The sequence below is a fragment of the Chaetura pelagica genome, unplaced genomic scaffold (assembly GCF_000747805.2).
Source record: "Chaetura pelagica isolate M959 unplaced genomic scaffold, ChaPel_1.0 scaffold72, whole genome shotgun sequence".
NCBI classification, from domain to species: Eukaryota; Metazoa; Chordata; class Aves; order Apodiformes; family Apodidae; genus Chaetura; species Chaetura pelagica.
Window position 1 is genome coordinate 532,444 of NW_009952560.1, and position 19,909 is coordinate 552,352.

At 48.1% G+C, this 19,909-nt stretch overlaps 1 protein-coding gene across 1 annotated transcript in view; it reads left to right on the top strand.

Moving 5' to 3' along the window:
* MSI2 (musashi RNA-binding protein 2) overlaps positions 1-19,909 on the top strand; it is a 152,893-nt gene that overhangs the window by 89,202 nt on the left and 43,782 nt on the right. Inside the window, exon 4 of the mRNA XM_010009100.1 lies at positions 12,255-12,337. Within this exon, the coding sequence (XP_010007402.1) occupies positions 12,255-12,337 (83 nt within the window). The remainder of the gene's footprint in view (positions 1-12,254; positions 12,338-19,909) is intronic.

The following is a 19,909-nucleotide window of genomic DNA, read 5'->3' on the forward strand; positions in this document are numbered from 1 at the left end:
TGTCTTTGCTGGAAGTTAGGGGTGTGTGGCTGTCCTGGCAAGGTGACCCTGAAGTCCATGTACAGGATGAGTCCATCAGGCCCCACCTCTCCCTGGCTCTGTTTGCTGGAGCAGGTTTCCTGTACTGGGTGCTCCTTGCATGGTTGTGGGGAGAGAGCTGCAAAAATAATCTTCATGCACAGCCTTCCCCCCTCGCTCCCTCAGTTTGCTGCTGGCAAATTGACTGTGGTTCTCTATGAAGAGAAGACCTTGCACCGCATTTTAAAAGAGCTGAGATATCCTTGGCAGTGATTCTGTGGCAGCTTTTGAAGGGACATTCTCCCCCTTGGCCAGACTCTTGAGTTCAGCTCTGGGGTGTTTGTGCACCCATCAGTGGGAGCAACGTGGCAGCAAGAGCAGAGCCAGTGTCTCCAGCCCTTCCCTGCACAGGGGACCTCGGTGTCCCTCCTTGGGGAGGATGGTGTATCCTGGCCAGGTCCTCCATCATCTACAACACCCTCACTTGTTGCTTGATTCCAGCCAAGCAGGGTTAGCCCTGGGATGCTGGCTGTGCTAATCATGCTGGGGAGTCCTGGGCTGTCCCTGTCCCTCTGCCAGGCACCAGGGAGCAGCCACTATCGTTTGGCAAATGTTTCTCATCCCTTTCTGGCAAAGTGAGCCATTTCTGGGTGACTAGCTACAGCAGGTTAGGGGAATTTGGCCTGGATTTTATGGCCCTCTGGTAAGAGAGGGTTGATGGGAAGCAAATGTGTTATGGCCCCAGACAAGCTGTTGCTACATTTTTTGTTTCATTTTAAAGCAGCACTATCAACCAGTTGGAATATAGGCCTGGAGTATCGCGGGGAGTAATCTAATTAGTATGAAGTCAATTCACTAGTTCCTTTTGTATCTCGTGATTAAATAAGTGGGAAAATGGCTTGAAAATTAGGTGCTAGAACGACCCAATTACATTTCTGTAGCTTTTTGTATTCAATTTCATAAACAATTTTGCTCTTCGCTGGTTAATCAGTGAATGCCTTTTTCCAGTTTGAAAAGCACTTTTGAAATTATAATGCAATTAAATAGTGTGTGGATGTTCTGGCATAGCGAGTGTGAAAGCTGGGGGCCTGGCAGCCAGCCATGTTGTACCTTGACAGTAATGAGTTCCTAAGCTGGCAGCTTGCTGGTGTCATTCATAATATTGTCCACGCTGGGTTACTGTAAATTGCAGCCTCCTCAACTCCTTTCCAGCCCAGGTCACCAGGATCCAGGTGGATCCTCTGCAGAGACCTCCAGGCTGGGATGGTTCCTGAGGCAGATCCACCACCTCCAAGGGTGGCAGAGATCACCTGCAGGACCTCATTTTGTGCTGGGCGAGATGTCCACAAAGTTGTTTGCAAAGTCATAGAGCAGCTTTGGGTGTTTTTTCTCTTTTCTGTTCCTTACGTGAGCATTTGTAGGACTGAAGATGGGCAAGGAAGATGGAGGGGCTTGAGTAGTGTTTTCTTGGGGCAAGTAGGAAAGGGTTTCAACATCTTGTCCTCAAAGTCAGCAACAGTTCTGCCCTTGGCCTCACTACCTGGTAGCTCATGTAGGTAGGTTCCAGAGGTGTCCCCTCACCGGGTGGGATGTCCCTCAGAGGAGCATGCCCTATTGAAGCTGTTTTTTTCACCAGCCCCAGCATCCTTAAGGGATGGGGTATTGTTTAAGCTCCTCTCTCCTCAACCAAAATGCTGGTGGTCCATACAGCATGTGAATTGTGTGCAGCACCAAGGGGCATCTCATCAGGTGCTGGCTGCAAACGACTTCCAAAGGCCCACCACCAGCTCTTTGAGGCCACCAGGCTGGGAAGACCACTGGCTGCTATGTGCTCCTGCTGCACTGTGGCCTTCTAAGGTCAGAGTTTTTCAATGCTTGCTTTTTATTCTTGTTAATTTGCCTTGTGTTCAGCCTGCTCGTGGCAAGCAAGAGCTAAATTCAGCCTCCTGGGGAAGGGTGATCAAGTCTGTGTGATCACCTCCCATGATTTACAGCTGAGCATCACAAGGGGAAAGGTAGAAAGCTGTGTTACAAGAAAAAGAAATAATGTTAGAAATAATGACTTGCTTGGCAGGTTTTAACAAGTTCAGTAATGGTATTAGGTGCCCTTGGCTCAAGATAGTAACCTCCTCTTAAATGATCATTACCTGGCTAATAAAGACCTCGGAGCAGGTCATTACAGCTTAATTTAGACATAGCATCCTGTTTGGTTTGCACAGCATTGCCATCTTTCAAGGTCCTGGATCACCTGAACACCCTGGTTGGGAGTTGGCCTCTGCTTGGGCTCTCCCAGCAGCTCAACGATAAGCTGAGCTGCTTGGTCTTGACAGCCCTTTAGCTCTGCTGCTGGTGGAGGTGGGAGAGGACAAGGGGCTGCTCCAGCTTATCCCTTCAGCTCTGCTTACAGCTCAGGGGTTTCATGAGCATTGATTCAAAGAAGGGCAGGAAGAAGAGATGGGAACAGATTACTCTGTTTGGGAAAGCTCTTCAACATGTGTTCATATCTTGTTCAAATCAACGAGATCTAAACAACGGCTGTAGAGCTTTACCCTCTTGATGTGTTGTTTCAGAGAACATGTGGCTTTCCAAGTCTTTTAAGCAACACTTGCCCAGGTGTCCTCTTTGCATGGGGACCCATACCTGGCCCTGTCATGGGGCTGCTGTGCTGGCAGTTCATGCACGTGGAGGTCCGAGAATACAGGCATTTTCCTTCCAGCCATCTCCCTCGGGAAGAGGAGTGACCACAGACAGGTAGGAAGGTGTGGAGGAGCTGGGGTCCAGTCCCATCCCCACCATGCCACCCCAGCCCCTGCTTGCTCACAGATGAGCCGTCATGCGTCACTGACCCCATTAGCAGCAAGTTTCAAATGCAGGCAATTATAATAACCAACCCTCACCCATTATTAATATTTTGAAGACATCTCCTTGATAAGCCAATCTTTTCAGGCAATTTCCTATTTCTTCTGAAAGCAAAGCATCTTTCCTCCCAGTATTGTAAATCTGTTGTTAAAATGAATCAAAGGAAATGGAAAAATGGGGGCCCCCCACCAACAAAACCCTCACGCCAGGCTGGGTGCTGGGCTGCCTTTGTCAGCCCTGGATAGAATTATGCATCATGAATAAAAACTGCTGTCAACATGCATTGGTTTCAAAACATTAGAGCATATGGTATGTGATTATCTGTATTGTCAAATGCAATAAAGTGAATTTGGATATAATAGAAAATGTAATATTTTAGAAATTTGGTAATAAACTGTGGAAGAATTGACAGGCAGGGAGTATTTGACGCCTGTAGGCAAATAGATAAAGATGGCAGGACTTAGTGCTCTGTGAGCAGCAGCCTCTGCAGTTGTGTTGGGAGCAGCTTTGGTGCCTGCTGGGGGAGCCTAACCAGGGGAGCCAGCACCCCAGAAGAATGACCCGTTGTCCCTGCTTTGGTGGGCAAGGGACAGGGCTGGGGTCCAGCACAGGCTCCCCATGGGCAGGTCTGCACCCTCAGGCTGTTGGAGCAGTGGTGGATGTTTCCTTTCTTGCCTCATGGCACAGTGAGGGGCTGTGGGACACTTACTTGGGGGTGGGAAATCAGTATTTGGATTTGTGGCTGGCTCTGTGTGCTGCAGATCTCCCTCACAAATAGACAGGAGCATCGAAGCACAATGTTGGCAGTCTGGTTGTAGGCAGATTAGTGGGGTTTTACAGGCATTTGTGGTTTTCTTCTTTGATAGCAAAAAGAAATCTGTTCGTTTATGCCACGCTTCCCCCGCCCAGCTGCACTCCCATCAGTTTTGTACCACTGACTTGTTGGAGAGCTGGGAAACCCATACCTGAGCCAAGGATAATGATGGAAAGCTGAGGAGCATGGGTGGGTCTGCTCCCCACACTCAGGAGCTGCAGTTAGAAACTGCTGAAAAAGCAAACGCTGCCTGAGGTAACTTTCTCCTTCGGTATCTTATATTTCAGCCTCGTGCATTAATTCTCAAGCTGCTGACAAAAATGCTCCCGTTGGGACGTGATGTCTCCAGCAGAGAGAAGCTGAGTTGGGAGCAAACTTTGGGGCCTCCTGTGTAGAAAATTCAGGTGAAAAAAATACAGACCTAAGTGTATATCACACGTACATGCAATTTTTCTTAGGTCACTGCTAATGCTTCTAAATGATCTGTGAATGCATTAATGGTTTCTGTTAATTAACAATATGATAAAACTGGCATTTAGTAAGTTGCTGTGTAGTGTGCATCTCAGTCATTATGTACTCAGCGCTTTGGTTTGATTTCAGAATGTTAATAGAATAAAAATTTAATGAAGATTTGTTGCTATGAAAAATTTATGATGAAAAGTTCAGGTACTGCTTACATGTGTGTGCTGGAGTCCCTTCTGCAGCCAGCACCCTGTGCCATCCTGGGGGCTTTGGCCAGGAATGGCATCCTGGCTCCAGGCCCTGTAAGGAGGATCCACACACACCCCCAAGCCTGGAAGTCTTTGGTTAAGGTGGGTCATTTGAGGAGAATCATTCCCCAAGCCCAGCTGGGGTGGATTTCTGCCTGCTTGGAGGGGCAGGCCTGGTGTGGTGAGGTGGCTGCTCGTCCAGAGATGCTTTTTTTTTTTTTGGTTCTTTGCCTTTGTTTGGGTTTGTTGGGTTTTTTTTGAGCGATGCTCCCTTTGTGCAAATGCCAGGCAGCGGTGGGAGGACAGAGCAAGGAGCCTGAGCCTTTCAGCTTTCCAGAACAAAAGCACAGGAGTGTCTTGCTGGTGCCCTTTATCCAGCTGCGTGGCTGACCCAGCTCTTCGCTCTCCTGCCGCGCCAGTATTGAAACACTGGCACCTTGTATGGAGGGTTTGAGCTGAGGCAATTGTCTGCTGATTTAATTTTGAGAATTTACTCTCATGTCATGGAGTATATATTGACACTTTAAACAGCAGTAATACCTGCCTCTGCCTGCCAGGAGAAATGGACTGTTTTCTGTACCCCACCCAAGGTGCACATAAAGACCAAATGGATGTGCAGGCTGATCACCTGGCCTGATGAGGTCCTTCACAGGAGCACTGCTAGGCAGCACATGGTACACTTAAATGAGGATGATATTTTCCAGCCTTTTCCATCTCCTACTGTGTCACAGTCATGTTACCACAAGGGTGGGGTGAGATCTTGTTCTTCATGGAGCAGGAGGTGCCTTCAGGGGGTACATTGAAGTGTGGCCATTGCTTTTCCCAGCAAATCCTGCTTAGAAGTAAGGAAGTAAAATGTGAAGAATATGCATCTCAGGCTGAGTTCTGTGAATCTGGAGAGATTTACTTCTTTGGAAAAGAAAACCTCTCCTTTGGTGTGTTTGCAGCAGAGAAAATTGGAAATAATGAGTTAGAGTTGACAGCTTTTATCCTAAATGATTTTGAGCTTTAAATAGCTGAGTTGCAGTACATCAGGTGAAAACTTTGTAGAAGAGACTAGAAAGTGAGGGGAAGAAATGTAGGTCTTGGACTACAAGGAGGATTTAAGCAACTTGTCCAAAGACATAACATTAAAAAGGTGGCAGAGTCAGGGCTGAGTTTTCAAGTCGTGCCTGTTGGATTCGGGCACTAGTGAACAAACGGTTTTTCCCAGAGGCAGGATTAAACCCACAGATCCCCCTTCCCACACTCCCAGGGTGAGGACTTCAATTACCTTCACAAACAGGAAGAAGTTAGAAACACCCCTGACTTGGTGTCTGAGCAATTAAAATTATCCAGCTCCTCCACTTGGGTCATTCTCTGTGTCTGTAAAGTCAAGATCCTGTGACAGCGATGACAGGACTTGGTTTCAGGTCCCCCTCTTCACCCCTTCCCTGCAGGTCTGCAGGTTTTTAAATTATTATTGTATTTATTTTTATAAGGTGGCATGGTAGTCTGGGATGTGCAGTCGTTCACTAAGTAACTTTTTCCTCTCTGATTATAAGGGATGTGTGAATAAAGTAGAACAGTATTGATTCACACCAATCTATGCATCGACTGTGTGGGAGCCACTTGCAATTCCCAGCAGCACCCAAAAGCTTTGCAACAGGGAGAAATATGACCAGGCAAGTTGAGAAAATAAATTAAACTAGTGTCAACTTTTCTTGTTTCTTCTCTCATTATTAATGGATGGAATGGGGCTCGTTTATCAAGAAGAGGAAAAATTAATTGACACGGGCTTTAATGTTATTATGCCTGGCTTGTCTGGTCACATTTCTTCATTTTTATTTTTTTTTTACTTTTTGAAAGGCATTTTATTACAGTTTACAGGACCAGCTGCCAAAACTAGTGGTATAAACAAGAAAGCAGGTGCATAAATAACGCCACAGCAGGACTGGACCTTTCTGTTTCAAAGCTTAAGTAATTGAAGTATGAGGAGAAGAGGCAAGGCCTGAAGCAAACACAGGTCAGGGGACCTCACAAAAGGGGAGGGCAGCCTGAACCAGTATTTCCTCATTATCCTGCACTGGGACAGGCTGGATGTCCCCATCTGTTGGCACAGACCCTGTGGGACCTGCAGACCCCTGGGGACCCCAGGCCGTGCCCACAACAAGACAGCCAGGTGGGGACTGTGGAGCAGGATGGTGCTGCAGGAGGGGAGATGATCCTGCCCAGCAGAGAAGTGGGAGCTGAGCAGAACCTGCCCCACTGGTGTGGGCCATGTGAATCTCTTCCCTTCAGCTCTCCATGCTCTTCTCTCCTGCCCCAGGTCTTCAGGATTATTGTGCAGGTACAAAAGAGCTGTGATGATTGCAGACTTGCCAGAGCCCTGGGAGGAGCTCTGGTGCCTTGGTACTGTGAATGCAGTGAGGGCCTGTCCTGGCTGCCCAGACCCCATGGGCAAACCAGACAGTGAGGAGCACTGCAGAGATAAGTGACCTGCTCCACATCAGGTGACTCTGAAACAGCCTGGGAGCTGAAGAAGGATCCTCTTCCTTTCCTTCCACTGCCTTTGCCCCTCAGGGATCCTTCCCACGGGCTGGCTGAGGAGCCTCCACACCCCATGCCCATTCACCCTTTGGAGCCCACCAGGGCTAAACCCCAGCATTGGCCTAGGCTGAACCTTTCTGGCACGGGACGGAATTGTCTTTTATTTCGTTGTTTTCATTTTTACGCACAAACGGGCTTGAAAGAGCGAGGCCTTTCCCCTCTCAAGCTGCTCATGTGTAATTCTCCTGACCAGTGACGTCCTCGCGTGCGCAAACGCGGCTGCGATCGATAACGCTGCACATGGAGCAGCCCGGGCTGTGGAGCAGTTGCTGCCAACTAGCAGGAGAAAGTAGATCTATTTCATAGCCCTGGTGTCGTCATCTCAGCTCTATTTCACGGAGTTTGACATAAAACCTCTCAAGTGACAACAAAGGTGTGAAATACAGTTGGTTTGAGTGTGAAAAAAAACCAAAATGCAGAACACAGGAGCATTAACATTTGGGATCTTCTGTGCAGCTTCTTAATATTATTGATGGTGTCTAGCAATTTTTTAAATATTATTTTTAGGGTTCAGTCGCTTTCTCTGAACAGTGTTTCTCTTCTTTCTGGAATACTGTGGCAGAAAGGGCTGTGGCTGAGCTGCTGCACGGAGCTGTGTGCCCACAGGCCTTTGGGGCTGAACAAGGACCAAGGGACACTTTTTGATGTAATGAAAGTGTGTCAGAGGATGTGTCCTGTGGTGTCAGAGGTTATGCATCTGGGCTGGTATCTGCAGGCACACTGGGGATATTTCCAAGGGATACTTTGGGTTTTTTGGTACTTGAGACTATCTTGCCTTGCAGTAAGAAGTGTTTAGTGCCAGATTTTCCCTCCCCTGTGAATAATCCACTTGTGTCTCTTTCCTAGTGAAAAAATCCCTGTTTGTGAGTCACTGTTAAAGAGCATCGTGCCCTCAGGCAGCCACCCCAAACAGGAGCTGGTCTACAGGAGCACCAAGTGCCTTCACCTTGGTTTGCATCAACTGAAGGCAGCTGTGCCCTCTATTAATTGACCCCCCAAAAAAATATTTTAGTCTCCCAGTGAGTAAAATAAGTCACCTGGGGAATCAGACTGCTGTTCAGTGCCCAGCATGTGTTGCTGTGGGCAGAAGCAGCAGCAGCCTTTGTCCTCACCCCTCTGAGGTGAAGCTTTGGCATCTCCACCTCTTTAAGGACAGGCTGACTGGAAACTGCAAAGCAGCTATGGGCACAGCTGTGGGGAGCAGAGGGTGAAACGGTGGTTTGCTGGCTTTCCTGAGTGTCTCCATGTCGGCACATGTTTGGGGAGGTAGAAAGGAGGGTGACCAGGGGCTGGGGAGGTGAGCCATCTCCAGCCACTACTCTGAACCTGCCAATGGACCACCTGCCCACCACCAGCTGTGGGGACTTGCTCAGGTTGAATTGTTGGGCCTTAGACAGCAACTCAAAGGCAGCTTCTCAGCCAAATAGCCCCTCCAGCTCCTTCCGTGGCCCAGATCATTCCTGGGAATCAGCCTCTCCACACACACCTGCCCTTCCTGCAGAACAAACCCTCCCCCTCCCAGCCAGGGGCTCGGGGGGGGGATCCTTGTGCATCTCTTTGATGCCCATTAAGTGGCAGATGAATAGAGTGAAGTGATTCCTTTTTCTGAGCAGATGCTGAAGGAGGGTTTTTCACCTGAAGGTCGTGAATATATGTCTCAGCTTCCTTTAGTGATGGCACTTGGCTCAGAGCCACTCATTTGGGGGCATCTGTTTGCCTCTTACTTTATTTTTTCCCTCTTCTTTGCCTTTTCTTTTACAGAAAAGATTATCCAAATGAATATTCAGTTTTATTCATTTGAATAAAAAACCCAACCGTTTGACTCTGTTAAATGCTTATCTCTTAAATAGAGCTTGTTAGCTTCCAATAATAGCTTCATTCAGAAGGATGCAGTATAATTTCATTTTAAAATGTGTGCTCCTTGACAACCGGAATCCTATTTATGTCACCATTTTAAACAGCCTTCTTTGTTTTGTGTTAATCTTTTTTAAACACTTTCCGAGAACCATTTTTTTGTTGACTCTTAGAACCTCTCAGAAGAAATAATTGTCTATTTAGTCCAGGAAGGTTTCTAAGAGTTTGGGCAATTTAAAAATGAGCATGTATTCATTATGCTAACTAATAAGGCATGCATGCAGTAATATTTTAATATTTATATATCTTTTTTTTTTGTATGTGCAATTATTAAAAGTTGAAATCTGATATTCAAAAAGCGAAACAAAAAAAGGACCCATTACTGGTCACTTTTATGAAGTTTTTGGTTCTGGGGCATATGATCTTTCAGGGATTGTTCATTTAAGGAGCAATAGCATCTCTTGAACAGCATCCTATGGCTTTTAAGTGCCTGGATACTTGTAGATGAAAACCCCCTGGTTGGTTCCAAATCAGTTAAACATGTTGGTAATTGTAAAGGTGGAACATTGTGAGCTTCAGGTGTGGGTGGAGTGCCCTGCATGGGCTCTGGGTCTGACCCTGTGAGCTCCCACATGCTGGAGCTGCCCATCTGCTAGCTCTGGAAGGGATAAAAGATGGTTTTTGTTTTTCTTACAGACATGATCACAACTGTTTTTTCTTGCCAAGCCAGCTAGACTGGCATAGATCTTTTAAAAACCTGCAAATGAGTGTTGACACCTATGGATTGTTATTTTATTCTTGTTAGAAGATCTGTAAATACAGAAAGCCGGGTGGCTATGTGATTTAATCAGACAAATAATTTCTTGTTTAAGCCATATGGAGTGGGATGAGAATGGGAAACTTGTTTCCAAGCCCAAATATGTAATGACTGCAGTGGGCTTTCTCGTGGTGTTATGCCTATTAAGGCTAATCGCCTCTGAATTCCCTCTCTCCTCCTCCATCCTGGCAGTGAGACCTGACAAAAGTTGAAAGAGAAATCCTCAACTGCAGTACTCACTAATGAGTTCCTAATGATGAAGATGTTGCTGGTGCTCAAACAATTAATGACTTGTAGACCCAGACCGGCCATCTCACTCTGCTGGGCAGAGCTGCTCCCAGCTCCGGTAATTGCCCAGCACAGTGTGCTCCAGGATTCCTGGGATGCCATATTCAGCCAGTTAACCACAAAAATTTTAGTTTTAACTACAGGTCTGTTGAAGGTAGATTTAAATGGAGTAATTTAGAAGGCAAATGAAAGACTTGAGTTAAGTAAAATACTTCAAGCTGCTACACGCTTTAAGTGCAAAGTAAAGTAGTGTTCTGAGCACTGGGTTGGAGTCTGCTGTGCTGTTGATGATGTGTTATGCCTTGGAGGAGATCTAGAAACCATTCCTGGAAGTTTTTTTTGCTTAATAACAGGGTCTAAAAGGATGGGAGCATTCCCCATTGCTACGAATACTGTGCATTCCCAAGCAAACTGGCTGGGAGCTGCTTGGACCTCACCTTGAAGCATTTTACAGCTTCAAATATTGTAGCCTGCAAAATGTACCTTGTACTTGTAGGTTGCCAAAAACCCACATACACACACACCCAGCTGTGCTGGCTCCTTCAGAGTCAGCAAAGACAAAACTGCTTTGCTGCCATGCATGGGTGAGCAGGGAGATATCCACAGGGCAAAACTCTTCATGGAAAATAATGCTGGGTAGCGTTGGCTTCTTCTCCCTCTTCTTTCCCCTGTTGCCTCAGCCTGGGCAAAAGCTGCTGCCTGGGATGCTCCAGCTCCAGAGTGTTTGGTCAGAGCCTGTTGTGGTGGAGACATCACATGTGGCTTCACTGGTGTCAAGTCTAACAGAGTTTTCAGTGCAGGCTGGAGGATGAAGTTCATAAAATGAATCATGGAATCACAGAATGGTTTGGTTGAAAGGGACCTTAAAGCTCATCTAGTCCAACTCTGCTGCCATGGGCAGGGACACGTTTCACTTGACTAGGTTGCTTAAGGCCCCATCCAACCTACCCTTGAACACTTCCAGGGTTCCACCTTTGCCAGAAAAGTGGCACATTAGATTAGGGGTTTTTTTTTATCTTGGTATTTTTCTATTTTTTTAAGAAAGGAGCAGAGAACATGGCTGTGCACAGCTGTGGTGGGCTACCAGATCTCTGTAGTGTTCCATGTCTGCAGCCACGTGGCTTCAGCAGAGCCAAGACCATGGCAGGGACACGTTTCACTTGACTAGGTTGCTTAAGGCCCCATCCAACCTACCCTTGAACACTTCCAGGGTTCCACCTTTGCCAGAAAAGTGGCACATTAGATTAGGGTTTTTTTTTTTATCTTGGTATTTTTCTATTTTTTTAAGAAAGGAGCAGAGAACATGGCTGTGCACAGCTGTGGTGGGCTACCAGATCTCTGTAGTGTTCCATGTCTGCAGCCACGTGGCTTCAGCAGAGCCAAGACCATGTATGGCTACAGGCAGGCAGCAGGAATCAAAGGACCCTAAACCAGCCCAAATCCACGGCTCCTTTGAAGCAGCAGCAGAGAAGAGAGGAGTGATTAGATCAGAGGCTTTAAACGTGCTGCTTTCTTGGAGGCCTCAGGATGTCCTGATGAGGTATTAGAGGAAGTAATTCAGGAAGAAAGGGACAAATAACCACCTCCGGAGCCCGGCTGACCCGCGGGGCGGCTGCAGCGACAGGGATGGTTGGTGAATGGAAACACACAAAGTGCTGCTGCATGTTTGGGGAAGCATTGGTATTTTTTTCCCTGCCAGTGGTAAATGAGGAATCATCTTCTGTCTTCCCAGGTTTTTTAGTGGTTTTGTTTTTTGGTCATGTAATGAGTCAGCCCTAATGGAGAAGTCCTGTGGAATTAAACAAGAGATAAAATCAATATGGTTCCATAGAAATATAATTGGGTTTTGTAGAGATTGCTCTTAAAAACGTATAAGGTGTGAAAGAAAATACAGCCTTATTGTTGCTTCTGAGCCATCATGTAACTGAGGTGTAACTATCCATTAAATTCTGCAGTATGGATCAAAAAATCCATAAGGAGGTTTTAATTCTCCATTAAATCCTATGGAAGAGCTGGAACAGAACCATATTAATTTTCCCCAAGATAATGCCTCTTCCCTCCATTAGTCTGTAATAAGTTCAGCAGCAGCTCCACAGACAAGAGGTGTATTTACCCATGCATGTTGTTATGAAAGTTTTCCAAAGTCCAAAATGGCTAAGTAATGCTTTATTCAAATGAAATCCATTCAACTTCACTAACATTTTTCTTTCTCCCCCCTCCCTTTTTTGTTTAGTGCTTTATTCAAATGAAATCCATTCACTAACGTTTTTCTTTCTCCCCCCTCCCTTTTTTGTTTATTGAACAGGATTTGGCTTTGTAACTTTTGAAAATGAAGACGTGGTGGAAAAAGTCTGTGAAATTCATTTCCACGAAATCAATAATAAAATGGTAAGTTGGTTTTGTTCCACAGTGCGTGTCGGTGGCAGCGAGTTCTGGGCCTTTGTCACAGACCTGTGCTGTGCCAGGGTGGTGGCCCTTTGGGAGAACCTTCTCCCTGAGGTTAGCTGGGTGCTGGGCAGGCTCTGCCTGGCAGAGGTGCCATGGGGACAGGCTGCTGAGCCTCAGATGTGTCTTCTTCAGACCCTGCTCCTGTCTCCCAGCAGCAGGACAGGTGTCTGTCCCCCCACAATCTCAGGTGGTGGCTGCAGGCTCAGGCAGCCACCCCAGAGCAGGTTTTGGTGTGGGAAAACCAAAGGGCTGGGCAGTGCTTAGCTTCTTGACCGGCCTTGGAGAAGCTCTTGTTCTCCTCCCAGCTCTTGGGAAGAGCCATGGCAGCCGCTCAACATTTGGGGTTTCCAGGAGGGAAGCAGACTGGGGAAGCTGTTACAGACCATGTGCTCCCAACACAGCTCATTCTGGGCGAGTTCCTGGTCCCAGTGCAGCTCTGATGTTGCTGCTGGACTGTGTCCCCAGGCAAGTCCTGGCTCTCTGCTATTGAGCTGCACTCACTTTCCACCCAGGCCCAACCCAGGAGCCAAACCTGGGTGAAGTTTCTCCTAAATGACAGTCAGGTCCCAGGTTGTGGGTTGCCCTGTCAGTTAAGCCACTGAGCCAGATGAAAAAGGGGCATTTGTATTTCAATTGCTGCACTAACTTTGATATTTTCAACTAAAATATTCTTTTTTCCTTTGTCAAAACATCCCTTGCTTCTCAAATGTATATTCAGATATGCATTGTATATTGGTCTGATATGTGTTCACAGACTTTAAATTCAATAATAGAGCTTTTAGTGTGGATAAGATCAAAGCAATCTCCTTGGCATATGCTGGAGGCCTGATTCAATATTTGACTTGCTAATTTTTCCCAGGGAACTGAAATAATATTCCTCATATTGTTCCTCACTGCAATATGCATCTGAAATAAAAGGGTAAGGGTCCCCTTGGCAAACTGAGCGGTGGGATGGCAGGGCATTGCCCTTCACCCCTTGCTCCATCCTGGGTGGGTGCCCTGGATTTTGCCTCTGCCCCCTCCAAGCATCTTGCTGCCCCTGGGGTCTCCTGCCAGCCACCAGTGATACCCCACCTGAGATACATGTGGGTTGTGGGGGAGGCTCATTCCCCTCTCTAGTTACCGGATGCCAATTAATCTGCCTTAAAATAAAACCAAAAGAACAAGCCCCAGCCACCCCCACCCCAGCATCCTGACACGTAGACCCAGCAGCAAGTTAGAAATGCCTGGAATGTAAATTTAAAGTGAGGTTGTCAGTTGGGAGGGAAAAGCTGTAGTGCCATGCTCCAGGGTTTTCATTGCGGGTGGGTGTGTGTCATGTCATACTCCATGGATTTAGTTGTTCCACACAACAGTTTTTTTCTCAGCCTTCTCCTGGTGCAGATCAGTGCTGCCCCGGGTGGCCGTGGATGTGGGCTGGAGGGAGCAGAGGGTGCTGGTGTGTCCCAGCAGAACCAGCACTGGCAGCAGGGCAGAGCAGGTTATTTGAGGCTTCCCAGCAGGATCTGCACTTCTGTGCTGCAAAAATCTTACCCAGCTGTTTGCAGGCCCCTGCTGTGTGAGGAGTGGGGAGGGATTTATTCCAGTGGTGCAGGAAATGTGGAGGATGGGACAGGGTGAAAACACTCAGAAAGATCATAAAGAGCAAAAGGAGCAGCATTGGCTGTTGATGTGTTGTTGTTGTGGATATTTAAAACATATTCTTCCCAGCTCTCTGATGCTTGGTGCACGACCCAGGTGCCACGATGCTTTGAGTGTTCTCTTCTTGTCACTTCCACAACAGAAATTTTAAAAGCAGCCCGCGAGGGAGGAGATGAGACGTGTTCCTGTCTTGGGTCTGACTCATCGTAGTGCTGATGTGTCTGCAGATTAATTAGCAGCCCCGTGCAGGGGCAGGAGGGTTTGTGCAGGCGTGTGTGCCAGTGGGCTGGGATAGATGGCCAGAGGTGACACACAGCTGCCTGAGGGTCAGCCTTGGGCACAGATGTACCTGCCACAGCACCTTCAGAGCCTCACCACTCAGGCTGTGCTTTTGACATGTCCCCCTCTAGTGTTGAGCAGGGAAGGGGATGAGTTCTGGCAGCCCCAGCTCAGGGCAGTGGGTTTGCAGCTTCTCAGCAAGCTGGGACATCCCATTCCCGGGCTGCTCTGCTGGGGCATCCACTGCTCCTTGGGCAACACTTCACTCTGATCTCACTCTCTCCTGTCTCCTGAATCCTGTAATTTCCCAAAACACGGGAGCAAGCAAAGGGTAGTGGGGCTGCTGTTGTTCCCCAGCCTATTTCTAGCCTCCTGTCTCGCTGGCAGGCTATTTTTAGTGCACTCGTTCTGCTTCTGTTGCCATCCGTAAAGCTTAGAATGTCAAATGTAGTATTAAATGAGCAGCGCGAAAGCAAAAAGAAAATGCCAGTGAGGTATTTAATCAATGAAACTTGGAATTTACGTGGGAGGCCAAAGATGCTCTCCAAACACTAAGGGAGGGGAACACCTAAAACCCAAACAAGCTACTTCTCTGAAATGAGCAGGCTGCTTTGCAAAGAGAAAGCTAAGGGGTTGCAAAACTAGTTGGAAAATAAATGTGATGGAGTAATTTATTTTCCTTTTGGTCCCACTGTGCTGGAGTTGTTCACATCCTAGGTACAGTGGGACACGCTCCAGCCAGTGGCACAGTGAGCTGAGCCTGGCCAGGGTCTTTGGACTGAAGTCAGGATCTCAAGTCAGGCTCTGGAGCAGCTGACAGAAATGTTTGGCTGTTCTAAAATAGGCTCTGACACTGTGTAGCACCTGTGGCTGCTTCTCTTTCTCTCCAGGGGTTTTGTGGGGTTTGTGGGTTTTTGTTGTGGTTTTTTTAATGTATCAGCACTCCAGGCTTCTCCCCAGACTGGCAGCCTTCACTGTGTGGTGACATTTTTATGTCACACATCACGTGCCCTTGGGTTTTCTTCCAAATACTTTGTACCTCCACCCCCGGAAAGACCAAAGTGCACCACGTGCTGAAAGGCACATGAGAACACCCGTGTCTGAGGAGCCTGTAGCAACCAGGAGTGAGGAAGCACAATGTGCATCCAACAATCCATCTCCAACCTGCTCCAGATGTTTTAGGAGGCTGGGTCCTTTGCCAGCTAGATGCCATGGAAGGCAGAGATCAATCCCCTAGAGGTTACAGGTCAAGGATCCTACTGGAAACCCTGGGAAACTCTTTGGAGATGGGGTTGACTTCATTTGGCACATCTGTAGGACCTACCAAAAGAGAGCTGTCATCATGAATGTGGCATATGAGCACCAAGGGCAAAGGTGTGCTTGTCTGGTGGAATCTGGTTGTCAGCAGGTCACAGGAGTGTGTCACTGCTTATTGTTTCCTACTGTAGGATCATGACCAGCTTGTAGAGCTGGAGCCTGACACATGGCAGGTTGCTATGGGAGAGCATAGGTGGACACTGCTGAGAACCATTGTGCCAGAGGCCAATGCTTGTGGTGACAAGTCCTCTGCAGAGGTCATGGAAGGTGCAGTAGCTTTGGAAACCCCATCTGTCAGCTGAAGGACACTGCAGACCACTGACAGGTTGGGACACACTCCTGTAGTGTTGTCTTCAATGTGCTTTAAATGATGTAGCTGTTGCTGCCTTGCCAGGCTCTCTACGGATGGCTGGGCTCTCTAGCCCATGCAGGGCAGGAAGATCTGCCCAGCACTGGGTGTTATCAGGTGCTCTGGGGACACTGAATTGATGAATCACAAGAAGCTCTGGCAGACTCCTCTGCTCTCCTGTTGCTGCCAAATTCTCCTCTTGCGATCTGAGGACATGACATCCTGTTGTCCCTCTCCACCTTTGCCAACGATCTAATGGTTGTTTTTTTTTCAAAAACATGTTTCTAACCGCCCTGTGTTGCCTGCTCTAGCCCGGCCTTCATGCTCTAGCCCTTCAGGACAGGGCAAATACAGATTTCTCTGTTAGAGGAGCAATAGTCTTGGCTGGCTGTGGCAGGAGCTGCACGGCCTCCCCGAGGTGATCACATCTCAACTCGCTGTGAACCGCACGCTCCTGGCAGGACAAAGTTGCCTTGTCTTTGGGTGGTAAAATGGGGTTTTGTGCATTGTGCTCCTTCTGCTTTCCTCAGAACAGCCCCAGTTTCCCTGGAGGCTGCTAACGTGGGGCTCCGAGACATCCTGGGGCTGGGAGCTGACAGCCCGTTTTGTTGTCCTGGGTATAAGAAGCTTTTCACTCCTCATCTCCGCCATCCTGGGTTCTAGTGGCTTTGACTGCTTAGCTTGACCTAAGAGTACCTCAGTGTAATGTTAATTCTCCAAACTAGACTAAACAAAAATAGTGACATTTCATTTCCCTGCCTTTTTTTTTCTTTTTTTCTTTTTTCTTTTTTTTTTTTTTTTCTTTTTTAGCCTTAGAGTGCAAACTGTCTTTGTTAGGCTGCAGAAAGTGGGGCACATCCCTGGTGCAGGGGAGGTGGAAAAAATCTGGAAATTATGAAGACGTACAGAAATGCTGAACTGAAAGTTTGTGCAAGATCCAAATTTACATCCAAAGAACCTGCATCAGGCAGGCTCCTGGCACAGAGCTGGGCACTGACTCCTCAATCCAGGTCCACGCCCTCTTGGAGAAGCCTCATTCCATGTCCTGCTTTGCTGACATATGTGTGGCATCCCTGTGCAGCCTCCCTGCTGCCTCCAGGGTTTTAGGCTCCTGGCAACTGTGGCTGTGGGATGGTCATGGCCATCTCCATCCTGGTCCCCAAGGAAGAGAGGGCTGGGTTCTTGCAGGGAAGCAGCCTGGCCCTTTTTTTCCCACTTTTGCTGCCTCTGTTGGTGAAGTGGCTCCATCCAAGCCTACCACTGGGCCACTAATGGTGCTTCACCTCCTTTTGCTGCATTTTCCCTGTTTGCTGCTGGGATGATGCCTGGGCAGCTTCTGCAGAGCAGTTCAAGGCTTGATATTGCTGAATGGGGAGGGTAAAAAATCCCACCAGGCTCAGTCATCCCCTTCCTAAGGGATGTGGGAGCAGGACTAGGACTCCTCGTCCCATGTATTGTACATCATCCCTTCAGAAGGAGTCTCTGCTGGGTAACAGATAATAGTTTTGCCCTCAATATGGGGTATATTTGTTTACAAAAGCTAAGGAATTATTTTTCTTTCCTACTGTGGTGACTTTTTCTTCCCCTTTAAATCCCAGTTAAAACTTCTTTGCCACTCGCTGCCATTCCCTTTATGTCCTCGTGTGCTGTGAAAATCCTAAATGAGGCTGGTCTTTCAGAGAGCAGCAGTAGGCTGTTTTGTGGCTGCAAAAGCTAATTACTGGGTTATTGTTTCTAGCAGTGCTAATCCAAACTTCATTTTCCTGTTAATTGTCCATCGAGCTGGGCTAGATTGTTTTGATCATCCTGGCTGTTTGCAGCCCCAGCGGCAGGGAGGTGTAACCAGCGCAGCCGTGACACTTGGAGCAGTGGTGAACCCAAAAAATGGGGCTGCAAAATGAAGTGACACACTTCTGGAGCTCAGCCCTGGTCGTTTGGCTGGAGAAATAAGGTTGGCATGCTCCTGTGCAATGCCCCTCTGGTTAAAAATAAGGAAAGGACAGTTTGAGGGGATGTTGCTGAGCTGCTGTGAGGGGAGGGAGCTGGTGGTTGGTGTTCCAAGATGGCTTTGTCCCCGGGTGCTTGGGGACAGTTGATGAAGAAGGGAGGTAGGAGCAGACTGGTGGCTTTGGGGGCACTGAGGTTGGGTTGGGGCATACACAGCCCAATTGGGCTGGAGGACACACTGGTTCTCACTGCAGCTCTCACTTGCATCTTTCTCTCCTGGAGGACTTGCTACCCTGACAGTGCTGGAGAGGAAATGGAGAGAAATGCTGGTCCTGTTGTGGCTGTTCCTGAGTTTCAGGGTGTCCAGAGAGTCTCTTCAACACCACTCTTGCTCCTGCTCTCCTGTTTTCTGTTTCCCTCACACAGCAGTGTCCAGGCTGTGCACACACATCTTCACCTCCAGCCATTCCAGTCCCCCTCTGCCTCCTGCCAGGGCCCAAACACTTTTTGGCAGAAAAGGAGCCAGAGTTGAACTCCAGAAGAATTTTGCCCCAAAATTCACAGGGTTGGGGTAGCTTGTTTGCAGGAAGCATGTGTTTTGATGGTGTTGGCAGAGTCTGAGCACTGCAGCTTTGGGAAGTGTTGCAAGCAAAGTAAATACAGTCTGTGGAGGTTTGCAGCAGAAGGGGGAAAAGTAGGTGGTTTTGTTGAAAATACTCCCATTACAGTCAGTTAACCTTTATGTTGCCTAAATGAAAATCATATAAACCTGAAATTTTTGCTGATCAGGTTGCCTAGGAACAGATGGTTGGTTTCCATAAGACAATGAACACAGTCACTGATCAGGCTGTTAGGCACCGAGATGTTGAGCTGCGTTATCCCGCGTCCCCGGTTTGCCTGGGACAGGCACCTGCCTTCCCTGCATGTGCTGGGGATGGAGGGTCTTGGGGGACACAGCCCCACTCAGAGCCAACCCTCTGCAGCCCCCATCCCATGGGCTGGAGGTGCCTGGGCTGGGAGTGTGTGGGTGGTGGGACTGCACAGGGCTGTGCCACCACCTCTGCCAGGAGCACAGTCCGGGCTTGTGGCATTCAGGCTCCCAGGCAAGGGCCAGGGCAGCATAAATGTGCAAAGGGGATGAGGAACTGGTTGTAGAACAAAGTTAGAGGCAAAATGCTCAAACCTTGACCCTTAGACCAGCAATTCTCACAAACCACACTGGTGGAGCAGACAGTGGCACAGCTCAGGGCTTCCCCATGCACTGTGTACCTGAAGTTCCCTTCTGTTGGAATAGTTCCTGCTGGCTCCAGACCGGCTTATCGGCCTGGCCAGCGCCAACGGGAGCACAGGAGCAGGCTGCTGGGGGGTGAGTTGGTAGTGCCAGAGCAGGAAAACATGGAAAAAGGCTTCATTTCTCCCTTTTCCCATCCAAAAAGAAGGTGGGAAGCAGCAACCAGTGATGTGGCCAGGGTGTCCTGGTGCCTGTCTTGGGCTGGGTCCCTGCCTCTCCCAGGGTGTTGGTGGGCACTCGCCACATGGTTCAGGTGGCATTTCAGCATCTTCAGGAGGCAGCAGGAGTTAACTGGAAGTGAAAGAATGCAGATCATTTATTAACAGGGTTTACAGAAATTTTTTGCTGGGTAGAAACATCGATTCTTTATTCCTATTTTAAAAGGAGCTTTTTGTAATGATCACCAAGAGTCATTGTCAGTTATCACTTGCAATAGTGCTGTGCTGGAGACCTCCCTCCATCCATTCCATGCCCACGAGTACTGCTGGGGAGGGAAGGCAGCCCTGGTTTTCCTTTCAGGCAACTTCTGAAATCAGCGTTTCTGTCACCCTTCCGGTGGGGGTTGCCACGTGTGTTTAAAGAGACACACACGTTTGCTCTTTTCAATCCGTTTACACTATTCTTAAAGTTCACCTGTGAGGGGGAGGCGGCGCGGGGAGGCAGGTTCTAAAAATAAACCTCCCCCCCC